Raw genomic sequence first — 13,316 nt, 5'->3', positions numbered from 1 at the left:
AATGCACATAGGCCTGTGCTTTTTCCTATATTGTGCAAGCATGGCCACCCTGCAATACAGCTTGGAAACGAGAAGTGGTGGAAAAATGAATCCAGTCAGCAAAGCAAGCAATATGGATAATAACAATACATTAGTGAGTGGCTTGTATTAACTTCCTCTACATAATAAATGCTATTTGCTGCAGTGAGACAACTCCTTTAAGTGATGTTATTATTGTCACTTGTTTAATTCATTTATACATCTGAAACTGTTCTCAAATGCATGCACACAGTGTTATTCATATTGCTCTGAATTATTGTAGGAATGCAACTGCAGCCGGGAAGGCTCCAGCAGGGTCCAGTGTGACCTTACAACTGGCCAGTGCCCATGCAGAGAGGAGTTTGGTGGGCAGAAATGCAATGCTTGTCTATTTGGATACAGACAATACCCCAACTGTATTTCTTGTGACTGCGATGCCAAGGGAACCCAGTCTGCATGGTGCGATGATGAACAGAAAGTGTGCAGCTGTGAAGAAGAAACTGGTACCTGTGCTTGCAAGGTTAGTAACTGTGCAAGAGCAATCAATAGACTGTTAGGGGGTCATTTGCTAGATATACGCCAATACATCTAGCAATATCTAGCAGGTCTAAAAAAACCATCTAAAACTGCAGTTTTATTAAAAGACCCCCTTAGTGTCTGTGCATAGGCAGGTGTTGCATGCTCAACAAGAGAAATGCCTGATCAGACACTGCCATCTAGTGGACAATTTCTGTATTTACTAACCTCTAGTTCTATAGCAACATTTCATTATAGAAAAAGCAGCTAACATGACTTACTCTAGACTCTTAACTATAGGTCACTGCAGTGGATGCAGGAATGGCCCACCGGCCACATAAGATGACAAGTTATAAATGAAATGTAATAGTTGTAGATTTTACATAAGCGTCCAGGAACATTAAGTTAAACTTCCGGGATAGTTTTCTGTGTCTCTCACGCCACTAAAAATACTACAGTGAGACTTTATGTGTCATATGTTTAATAGTATTTTACTTTTAAACTTCCTTTTCAACTTGACGGAACTAATAGGACCTGCTCCACATACATTTCCAGTGAGTGTTGGGGTACAGCCACACGCTTAGGGTTCCTGATGCAGTTTGGAAGCCAAAATCAGGAGTGGATCATAAAAGGAGAAAAATTATAAAGGACAGACACAACCTCTCCTTGACCTTGGCTTACAAAACTACCGTACATCATGAAAACGTGGCCATGTGGCTGTACCCTTAGGGTCAGATGAGAAAAATCTCATCTCCTGTGACCATACATGTAAAATCTGATGGTAATATTTATACTGTTTTTAGGCATCCATACACATTAGGCTATTGTTGGAATAAACTGCCATGTTTCAGGGGACTGGCCAACAATCTAATATGTATGGGGCCCTTCTGACTCTCCCAGATGACGTCAGGGATGAGAAGTCAGAGAGTGATCAATTTCATCAACCTTTTCTTTGTTCACCAAGGTGGTAAGCCCCCACTAGAAGTATCTGTCAGCGGTCTGAGATGTCTAGCAGTGTGTATGTGTATGGGGAAATTGGGCAAGATACTGTAGCTGTGAGACGACTGCTATTGAAGGTGCATGGGCACCTTTACCCCTTGTATCATTCCCTAGGATCTATCAGTATATGGTTAAGATTAGTCTACTGGAGTTTGTACAGAAAAGTCACAGCAATGTATTATGATTTATTTTCAGGATTGAGTTTGTGCGGAACATGTGCAATCACTATGTAATATGTATGTGTGTCCAAATCTCTTCTGCTGCAGGAAAACGTCGTTGGAAGCTATTGTAATGAATGTAAAAGTGGGACTTTTGCGCTTCGTACTGATAACCCTCTTGGTTGCTCACCATGCTTCTGTTCTGGGGTATCCCAGTTGTGTGCTGAGATTGAAGACCATGTGCACATCCCGGTAAGTCCTTCAAAGCAATCGGAGTACAGTTAAATGACCTAAAAACAACTAAGGTCTTCATTTATAAATCAAATAGGACATAAATATAAAGTTATAGAACTTGTAAACTTCGCCAGAAATAAGCTGTGTTCCGGCATGACATATACATCGCAATTTTAATTTTACATTGAGCTTTACAGAACATCTAATTAAAATGAATATCTGCAAATGCGTTTTAGATTTTCCTGGTCCCGGGCCAGTCCCTTCTCCGTGTGGTATCTCTGGGTAATATGGATGGGACAACAGATGGAGTGTTTTCTGAGGAGGTTGATATGCTGCTAGATGCATCGATCATAAGGCAGACCCTCTTCTCAGATACGTTCTACTGGCAGTTGCCAGAGCAGTTCCTGGGTGATAAGGTAAGTCCAGTGTCTTATGAGCGCTGTCATGTTGATCTTGTTAGGTTATTAGTACTGTAACTATATTCCTGACATGATGGGTAATTCAGGGGGTACAGTAAGATCCCACTATGGGACTCCTGTTGTTAGTGTGAAATACATTATGGTATATTGTATTGAAGTAATTCTGATATATGTATGAGCAAATCAGCTCAGTCCTCTTTTCTCATCCAAGAGATTTATGGCACAGTGATAGGTGTGGATCCTACCTCTGAGACAGGGCCCAAAACTGAATGGAAAGCAAGTCCCCTATGCATAGTCACCCCTCCATTCATGGCTATGGCACTTGTAAAAATAGCCAAGCTCTGTTTTCACGGGCTGTTTTTGGAAGTTCCATAGTGATGAATGGAAGGGTGACGTCACATGTGTGGCTTGCTTTCCATTCACTTTAGGACCTTATTATTTAGATAAGGACCTGCACCCAGTGTTCCCTCTAAGCCTTGGCAGCTGCTGAGCAGGGTTGGCTTAGAGCTGGGCACAGCGCCATCAAAGGTGGGCGATAGGAAAACCTAAGGTAATTGTCACATCAAAGAGCATACTGTGTAACCCCTGCACCATCCTGTATAATACAGTATAATCCCTGCATCATGCTGTGTAATATACAGTATAATCCCTACACCATGCTGTACAGAATACATTATAATCCCTGCACCATGACATACAATATATTGTATAGTTAATACACCATTATGTAGAATATACAGTATAATCCTTACACAATGCTGTGTAATATACATTATAATCCATACACTGCGCCGTACAATATACAGTATAATTCCTATACCTTACAGTAAAGAATGCATTATAATCCCTGCCCCATGCCGTACAATATACAGTATAGTTCATACACCATGCTGTACAGTATACAGTATAGTTCATACACCATGCTGTACAATATACAATATAACCCCTACATCATGCAATACGATGTACATTATAATCCATACACCATACCGTACAATATACAGTATAGTTCATGCACCATGCTTTACAGTATACAGCATAATCCCTACACTATGCCGTATAATATACATTATAATCCATACACCATCATGCCGTACAATATACATTATAATCCATACACCATGCCGTACAATATACACAATAACCCCACAGTGTAGGTGTTATACTGTATATTGTACGGCATGGTGTCTGAACTATAGTGTATATTGTACGGCATGGTGTATGAACTATACTGTATATTGTACGGTATGGTGTCTAAACTATGCTGTATATTGTACGGCATGGCGTATGAACTATGCTGTAAATTGTACGGTATGGTGTCTGAACTATGCTGTATACTGTACGGCATGGTGTTTGAACTATACTGTATATTGTACAGCATGGTGTATGGATTATAATGTACATTGTATAGCATGGTGCAGGGATTATACTGTATGTTGTACAGCATGGTGCAAGGATTATAATGTATAATGTACAACAAATGTATGGAGGTTACACCATGCTGGACAATATAACCCCTGTGCCATGCTGTACAATAAACAGTATAACCCCTACACAGTGTAGAGGTATACTGTATATTGTGTGGCACAGTGTATGCTATATGTGTATAAAATAAACATATTCCACATGAAAACTTACAATTACTTGGCTTGGCCCTTGGGGATCTCGGACGCCACTTCAACACTTTGGCTGGGGGGCTAGGTCTAAGAACATGTCGTCCCCTCCTCTTTTCCCCTCTTTTGCCGCAATGCACATGTTCTCCTCTTCCAGTAGCAGCAGCGCATGTGGAAGGAGGCGGGGCCAGCTTGGAGCGCCGCACAGGAACTTCCTGACACTGGATAACATCAGGACGTTAAGGGTACTGTGGGCAGTATGGTAGGTGCCTTTTCTGAGTTCTAGGGCCACCCACTACAACAATGCACACAGTGAAAATGATGTGCATTGCCAGGGTGGGCTTCCCCAGAGTATGGAACAGGCATACACCATTACATGAAGTCTGGGCTGCGGCGGTGAGCGGGCCTGCAGAGGTCCTGAGTGGAAGCCTAAAGGAAGCTGCGCGGAAACGCGCCGGCGCAGCTTACAGGGAACACTGCCTGCACCTATCATATATTTATGGTGTATCCTATCAGTATACTATGAATATCCCAGATGCGGCAAGCCCTTCAATACATTTGGTGCATTTTCTGGCAGTCTGTTTCCAGAAATATTTGTTCTATAAATTAAGCTAATCTCTGGTGTAAATTACAGTAAATTTGTTGGGCCAACAAAGTGTCATCCACTTTATTGAACTATGACAAGTGTACTAAAAGTAGAAAAACTCACACATTTTTGTGCAAAACCAGAACACATCACAATTTGAAAATTGACTTGTTGGCACCGCAGTAACTAGCAATTTGTATTACAGAATTTTATCTGCCCCATATAAGACAATGGAGGCTGAAACCCTAATATACAGTACAGATCGACATTGTTGTATATAGGACAAATACATCTCCATAATAGAAAATGTGATAATCGATGAAACATCAGCAACATGAATGTTCAAAAATGTGTCTAATTTCTATATAAACACCGTAATACAGTATATAATTTCCTTTAATAGTATTTTATGATTTTCTACACTTCTCTCTCATTTAGTACTTGGAATATTTGATATTTTATGCACTGTTTTGTCTTGTGACAGCTAATGTCCTATGGAGGGGTAATGACATATGTTGTGGCATATTATGGCCGTGCTGATTCTGGTCCTTCGGATTTGGAGCCACTCGTTATAATGAGCGGTGGACATCTCGGAAAGCTGACAATTTATATGGATAAACCAAGTCCTGCTATTGGTATTAAGAGTCAGATAAAAATTCACATGAAGGAGGTAAGACTTCTGAGCAGTGTGTCATCAGATCCAAAGGATTGTATTAGACCCCATAGGTTTTGCTTTCAATTTAAGACTCATGAGGCAGCTGGTGCCACCACCAATATGTGTGGGCCGAAAAATGTGCACAACTTAACCTGGGCATCTCCTTTATATTGTACAGTATTTATCTATTTTTGACATCAGATATCATGTGTTATATTTTATTAGATAAGATTTCTACATTTTTTGTTTTTCTGGGTACCAGTATTATTTTTCTTGAGAATTAAGTGTGCAGTGCACTAATATGTGGGATCTTGGGTCCCTAATAGGATCTTTATCGTATACAATATTTTAACCCCTTTGTCTTGCTGGCTATAATAAAGAATATAATATTTTATATCTTTAGGATGTACTGTTTTTTGATACTTCTTTTCTACTTAATACTATACTTTGATTGAATTCATGGGCTATTAGCATTTTTAGGGCTCATGCGCACGACTGTATGCCCTCCGAGACATACGGTCTGTGAGCGGGCCATATGTCCTGGGGCGGCATACATCGTGAGCACGGGAGTGCACAACATTATAGGTTACTATCATATGAGTGCGGGACATTAGTCCCGCGGGCGGCCCGATGCGAACAGCATCATAGTAACCTATAATGTTGTGCACTCCTGTGTGCACGATGTATGCCGCCCCAGGACATATGGCCTGCTCACGGACCGTATGTCTCGGAGGGCATATGGTCGTGTGCAGGAGCCCTTAGTGTGCACCCCCTTTCTTGTTATTATTGGTTGTCTTTAGTTTTAACACCATAGCGCACCTCGCTGATTATAATAACACATGCTAAGGGATCATTCACACGACCGTATGAATGAGTCCGCATCGGTTGGGGATCTATTAATTTCAATGGGGCCGCAAAAGATGCGGACAGCACACCGTGGTGTGCTGCCCGCATCGGTAGTTCCATTACGTGGCCCAACAAAAAAGGTAGAGCAATTGCAGACTAAAATAGGCATTTTCTATGACAGTGGCAGCCATGTGCGGTCCGCAAATTGCGGAACACACACAGGTCAGTATCCGTGTTTTGCGGATCCGTTAGTTGCGGACCGCAAAACTCTACAGTCGTGTGAATACACCCTTATTCTGTAGCTGTTTAAAAATGGTTTCATCCTCTGGACAGCCACTTTCCATGTTCTGCTTTGTAAAAAAAAGTTAAGTGTTTTTACACATTGTAGTTACAGAAGGGCTATAATTACCAGAAATCTGAATGCTAATCCACTAGTACATTTAATATATACTAGATGCCTTGTACTGTACATATAAAACGTCATGGCAGATGGTATGTGCTCGGTGGCTATCTAGGTTTTTAAAGGAACCTATCAGAGAAGTCGTAGATCATAACAGCTTTTTACCCTATTTTCCACTGCAGGATAATTGGAAATATCATAACTCTGTGTCTGAAAAGTCAGTTACAAGGAAGGATTTCATGTCAGTTCTAAGCAACATTGATTACATTCTTATAAAGGCATCATATGGCTATGGAGTACAACAGAGCAGGTATGTCTGTGAGTTACAGTAGGTACACCTATACATTTATATACTCTTTGTGCTTTTCTCTGACAAGCTTTCATTTTACAAGTTTAGCACTACAAAGTATAACATCACCCAAAAAAATTCAGATCCTTTTGTTTAGACATAAATCTCCATGAGAGTATTTCACAAATTATATTTTATCAGTGATGCATCATAGGGATACATGTAGGGATTGTCAAGGATGAAGAAAATATACCACTTATTACTAGTACTACTAACATAGTTACATAATGGTAAGATTGAAAAACGACACGGGTACATGAAGTTCAATCTACAGTATATTCCTACCATATCGATCCAGAGGAAGGCAAAAACCCAATGAGGTGGATGCCAGTTACCGCATATTAAGTGAGAAAAATTCCTTCTTGACTCCAAGTATGGCAACGAGAAGAAATTCCAGGAATCAAGTACCTATACATTGATCTCCCCATACTGGCTACTGAATTGGTTTGTTTCTGTAAGAAGATCATTGATTTCTGCAAGCTAGGTTTAGATAAATGGTTGTATAAAAATGCTACATGCAGGGACATAGCTAAAGACTCATGGGCCCTGGTGCAAGAGTTCAGCTTGGGCCCTCCCCACCTTCCCTCGGTGCTTTGTGCCCAGAGGCACCTGACCTTATTGCTGCCTAAGGTAAAAATTGAAACGTCCCACCCATGCCAAATTCTCAACCTAACCCATTCCCTTCAGTCCTGCTTTTAAAGGGCTTGTCCTTTTTTTTTTTTTACTACTAATGACCTATCCTCAGGATAGGCCATCAAAATCAGATCAGCGGGGGTCTGACAGCCAGCACACCCGTCGATCTTGCATCCAGTGACATCTCCTCTGATATAGATATTCTCTCTCCTCATCTTCTCCTTTCAGACCAGACATTAATGGTGATTTCTTTCAGCCATCTCTTATCTCTGCAGAGTTTTACAAACAAATATCTTAGTTTCCTCCTTTTATATCATCCTCCCTACCTTCTCAACACCCCATCCTGCCACCCCCAGAAACATTTCCTCTTAAAATACTGGTATCACACAGATAGTGCACCAGTACAAAATTACCCCTTTATATTGTGCGCCAGACAATACAAAAATATATTGTGTGCCAGTACAGAAGAAATACCCCCTCCCCTTTCAGATTAGACCCCCATATCAAACCTTGGATGAGACCCCCATCTCAGACCAGAGCTTTTTTAGACCTCTATGTCAGACCCCATATCAGACATCCATTAGACCGCCATGTCTGAAACCCTCATCTCAGACTTCAGACCCCCCATGTATCAGACCTCAGATCAGACCCCTTTTAGACCTCCATGTCAGACCCCACCCAATATCAGACCTCAGATAATACCCCCTGAGACCTCCAATAAGACCACCATTAGTCCTCCAGACCCCCCATATCAGACCTCAGACCAGACCCCCATTAGACCTCTTAAATCCCCATTAGGCCTCTCAGACCCTCATATCAGACCAGACCCCCATTAGACCTCCAGACCCCTATATCAGACCTCCAGAGCCCCCACTAGACCTCAGACCAGACGTTCAGACCCCCATTAGATCTCCAGACCTGCATTAGACTTCAGACTTGACCTCCAGACCCTTTAGACTTCCAGACCCTTACTTACCTCTCCTGCCCCACCGCCACTCTCCTGGTCCGGCGATCTCCCAGGCTCTCTTCTTGAGGTCCCCTAAGAAGAGCAAGCAGAGAGGAGGGGTAAGTACAGCGTTCACAACGCTTAACTCCTCTGCCACCTGCATGCTAGTAAGCGCTTCATAATGGAAGCGCTCATTAGTATTCCCTTTATAAGATGCACTGCACTTCATTCAGTGTTTTGTGGCCAGGGGCAGGGAAGCACATAGCATTTGTGCTGCCTGAGGCAGAATTTGTAACGGCACCCTCAACGGCAAGCCCAATTCTTGACCTAACCCCTTCAATCCAGCCAGAGGTGTAACTTGACCTGCATGCACTTTCTATAATACTGTGTCTTTTGGCTCCCTCAGGCTCCTGGGCCCGGTAGCGACTGCAACCTCTGCACCCCTTATAGCTACGCCCCTGCTGAAATCTAATCCAGTCTGGGGCTTGAGTAGATTTCGATCTAGTCACATGGACTGGCAGAGGATACACCTACTTTCTGACGAGGTCTGCACCTCGTCATAAAATAGCAGTCTTTGATAAATGGCCACCATAATCTGCATAAAAAGTTACTTTATAAATACATGTAATATGACATTTCAGAGGTTGCAGGTTGCATTTTATTCAGGAGCCATTCTACTGACTGTCATTACTGTTATTAGAATCAGCAATCAATCTCCAGCAGGTTCCTACAGTATAATGCACTTGGATGTTAGCTTTTGCTACATCTGACCACTGTACGGTGTGAAGATTACCATTTCTCTTCATTATTACACAGGCTGCACTTTTGACAAGTAAAATCTAAGCAGCATTTATACAAAGTTATGTGAACTGTAAATAGGATAAGATTTATGTAGTAATAGTTTAGGTACATGCTGTATTACTGTTTTTGCTGATGACACTAAAACTTAAGACTCAGTTTGACTGGCAGCGTGGGCAAGGACATGGCAGATATACATTACCTGGAATAAAGCTAGAGACAACAGAACAAGAGAAGAATGTGGGTATTCTAGTTACACGTAAGCTAAGCAGGAGGACTCAATTTCATGTAGCAGCTGCAAAAGCAAATAAGATATCAGGGTGTATAAAAAGAGAGATAAAACCTGTGATCCCAATGTAATATTACCCCTTTATAAATCCCTCATAAAACTGCATCTTGAATATGGAAAGGGCTCAAAGGTCAGCGACTAGCTTATTAAATGGGTTGGAAGGTCTCTCTGATATGGAGAAGGTTGAAAAATTAGGCTTGTTCAGCTTGGAAAAGATGCCTGATCTCATTTCCATGTATAAATATATGGGTGGTCAATACAAAGAACTGGAACTGTGATTTATTTGTTCCAAGGACTTTCCAAAGGACCAGAGGTCATTCATTATGTATGCAGGAAAGATGATATAGAGAGCTGCTGGAGGATACCTGGGTGAACACCACAATCAAGGTGGAAGATGCTCAGTTGGGTTCAAGTCTGGGGAGTTAGGGGGCCATGTTAGTACTTGGAAGTCTTGGTCATGCTCTTCCAACCACTGTCAGAACTTTCTAGCAATGTGACATGTCACTTTGTCTAGCTGGAAGATTCCATCCTCCCAGAGAAGACAATCAGCATGTATGGATGTACGTAGAGATTAGTGTTGGGCGCAAATATTCAAATAGCGACTATTAATCGCGAATATCGGCACTTCGAGAATTTGCTAATATTTAGAATATAGTGATATATATTTGTATTTTCGAATATTCTATATATTTTTTTATCCCAACCCATGACCCCTACCTGCTTCTTGCTTGTGGGCCAATGAGAAGGCTGGAATGTCTTTGTCTGAGATTAGGAGCATCTCTAGCAACCAATAGGAAAGTTGCCTACCCCTTACTATAGAAGAACCTCCCAGCAGACATTTTCTACAGTTTTTTTAAAGTTCTGAGAGAGACAGCAGTGTCATTGCTGTGCTCTGTGCTTTCCACTCATTACATTAGATAGATAGTTAGATAGCTTATATATATAATACAGATAGTTAGTGCGAGATAGTCAGTGTAGGTTATATCCTGATATAGTGTGGCCGATAGGTTCCAGTGCAGTGTGATAGGTAGTGTGATAGGTTCTGCTGTCCATACATACATGGTACAGACATAGTGCTGTGATGTCGCAAGTTCACAACAATACATAGTGCACCAATCAGTAATATGTAGTCAGACCTGCTAAAATGTGAAGTTTCACATATTGCAAAATATGTGCATCATTAATTTCAGATTAGCGCAGTTGCGAACATATTGGAGCACTCTAAGGCCTCTTTCACACGGGCGTCATGTTTTTTGCCCGGATAAGAGGCGGGTGCGTTGCGGGAAAATGCGCGATTTTTCTGCGCGAGTGCAAAACATTGTCATGCGTTTTGCACTTGCGTGAGAAAAATCGCGCATGTTTGGTACCCAGACCCGAACTTCTTCACAGAAGTTCGGGCTTGGGATTGATGTTCTGAAGATTGTATTATTTTCCCTTATAACATGGTTATAAGGGAAAATAATAGCATTCTGACTACAGAATGCTTTGTATAATAGTGCTGGAAGGGTTAAAAATAATAAAAAAGTTAACTCACCTTCTCCTCTTGTTAGCGTAGATCCCGGTCTGTTCTTTAGCTGTGGACTGAATGACCTGAGGTGACGTCAGATCACATGCTCCAATCACATGGTCCATCACCATGGTGATGGAGCATGTGATCTGACGTCATCAAAGGTCCTTTAGCCCACAGATAAAGAACAGACCGGCATCTGCGCTAACAAGAGGAGAAGGTGAGTTAACTTTTTTATTATTTTTAACCCCTCCAGCACTATTATACAAAGCATTCTGTATTCAGAATGCTATTATTTTCCCTTATAACCATGTTATAAGGGAAAATAATACAGTGAATAGACTGTCACCTAGAACCCATGCGTGAAAATCGCACCGCATCCGCACTTGCTTGCGGATGCATGCGATTTTCACGCAACCCCATTCATTTCTATAGGGCCTGCGTTACGTGAAAAACGCACAAAGAGGAGCATGCTGCGATTTTCACGCAACGCACAAGTGATGCGTGAAAATCACCGCTCGTGTGCACAGTCTCATAGAAATGAATGGGTCAGGATTCAGTGCGGGTGCAATGCGTTCACCGCACGCATCGCACCCGCACGGAAAACTCGCCCGTGTGAAAGGGGCCTAAGGCTGAGTTCACACGAGCGTGACAGCTTAGGTCCGGATGCGTTCAGGGTGCGTTCAGTTAAACTCGCACCATTTTGCAAGCAAGTTCAGTCAGTTTTGGCTGCAATTGCGTTTAGTTGTTCAGTTTTTTCCGCGCGGGTGCAGTGCGTTTTGATGCGTTTTTCACGCGCGTGATAAAAAACTGAAGGTTTACAAACAACATCTCCTAGCAACCATCAGTGAAAAACGCATTGCATCCGCACTTGCTTGCAGATGCAATGCGTTATTAACGCAGCCCCATTCACTTCTATGGAGCCAGGGCTGCGTGAAAAACGCAGAATATAGAACATGCTGCGATTTTAAAGCATTGCAGAACTGATGCATGAAAAAAAACGCTCATGTACACAGCCCCATTGAAATGAATGGGTCAGGATTCAGTGCAGGTGCAATGCGTTCACCTACTGCATTGCACCAGCGCGGAAATCTCGCCCGTGTGAACGCAGCCTTACTGCATATAAAGCCATTTTTAATGTTCTTCCGTGCCAACCATTTTCTCCAGTCTCAGAAAAATTCTAGCAGCTTGAAAAAATGTAGCAACAGTGACCCACGCCTGTATTGCACGCGCTTTACGCAAATATTACATTGCCGATTATCCCAATCAAGAAAATAATAGCGAATTCGCAAATATATGACGAATATTCTGCAAAATATTAGGGAAATATCGCAAATTCGAAAATTGCCCCTGCCACTCATCACTAGTAGAGATGAGTGAAGTTTTGAAAAATGTGAGTGGACAACTTCGCTGAAGCTAGCCAAGAAATTTGATTTGTTAGGAATTAATTTGTTGTGAATCGCTATAAATCAGATATACCCAGGACACTCTGCCTTAGGGCACTGTATAGTGCTTCTTAATTGTTAATGGCCGTGCAGCACCTTTAAACAGGGGCTGTTGCTGGTATGTGGTTTGACTAGTTAGGTGCGTGGACAATATGCAGATTATTGCTGTTCTTGCCTGCAATCTCCTGCAGGTTATTTGACAGTAAACACAGAATACTAATCAGCTCTTCCATACCCACTTCTCCAACCCCAGCGCTCTCCTTTTCTACATTCTTCTGCCATCTGCTTTTCCTTTTTTTCCACATCATCTAAAATCTATGAGAATAAGTCATCAGGAATATCCAGCTCCGACTTTTCTAGGATATGGAGACTTTGAAGGATCATTTAGTAAAGCCAGCAAAAGATTAGGATGGTCATCAATAAGACCGGGCCCCCCTAAGGGGTGCAGACTGGATGGTATTGGTTGGCACACTGACAGTGAAATAATAAAGGCTTCTATCTTATTGGTATTGAATTACATATCTTAGTTTACGGCTGATGTAGGAATAAGTAAATGTAGGAATACATAAATAATTGTCACGTCTCTCCCTATGGTCAGCTCACAGGACAATGGTGGAGACCACGCGGGATAAGGGGTTTATAGGGCTGTGACATCACAGAGGATGGCTATCTGCGGATTTTGGAATTATGGGTGATCTTGCATTCTCTGGGTTTTTTTTACTTTCACTTTGTAATATGTGGAGCAGCCATTATAGGAAAAAATAATTAATTACCATGAAGCGCAAGGAAATTCAGATTTGTTGTGAATCAAAGTTTTCCTAAACTTCAGACCAAATTCCACTTCTAATGCTCCGCTTCGCCCAGCACTAGATGTACTAGATCAAATGGGTTGAGAGTGCCTTCCA

The 13,316-nt window shown here is 41.9% G+C and overlaps 1 protein-coding gene across 1 annotated transcript in view; it reads left to right on the top strand.

The window, feature by feature from the left end:
- LAMA1 (laminin subunit alpha 1) overlaps nucleotides 1-13,316 on the top strand; it is a 176,306-nt gene that overhangs the window by 98,251 nt on the left and 64,739 nt on the right. The window contains exons 23-27 of the mRNA XM_044293408.1: nucleotides 302-538; nucleotides 1,800-1,943; nucleotides 2,162-2,341; nucleotides 5,028-5,213; nucleotides 6,627-6,754. Coding sequence (XP_044149343.1) covers nucleotides 302-538; nucleotides 1,800-1,943; nucleotides 2,162-2,341; nucleotides 5,028-5,213; nucleotides 6,627-6,754 — 875 coding nt within the window. The remainder of the gene's footprint in view (nucleotides 1-301; nucleotides 539-1,799; nucleotides 1,944-2,161; nucleotides 2,342-5,027; nucleotides 5,214-6,626; nucleotides 6,755-13,316) is intronic.

The sequence above is a fragment of the Bufo gargarizans genome, chromosome 5, assembly GCF_014858855.1.
Source record: "Bufo gargarizans isolate SCDJY-AF-19 chromosome 5, ASM1485885v1, whole genome shotgun sequence".
Lineage (NCBI taxonomy): Eukaryota > Metazoa > Chordata > Amphibia > Anura > Bufonidae > Bufo > Bufo gargarizans.
Note: the sequence above shows the minus strand (reverse complement) of the source record. Positions and strands in the feature narration are given on the sequence as shown.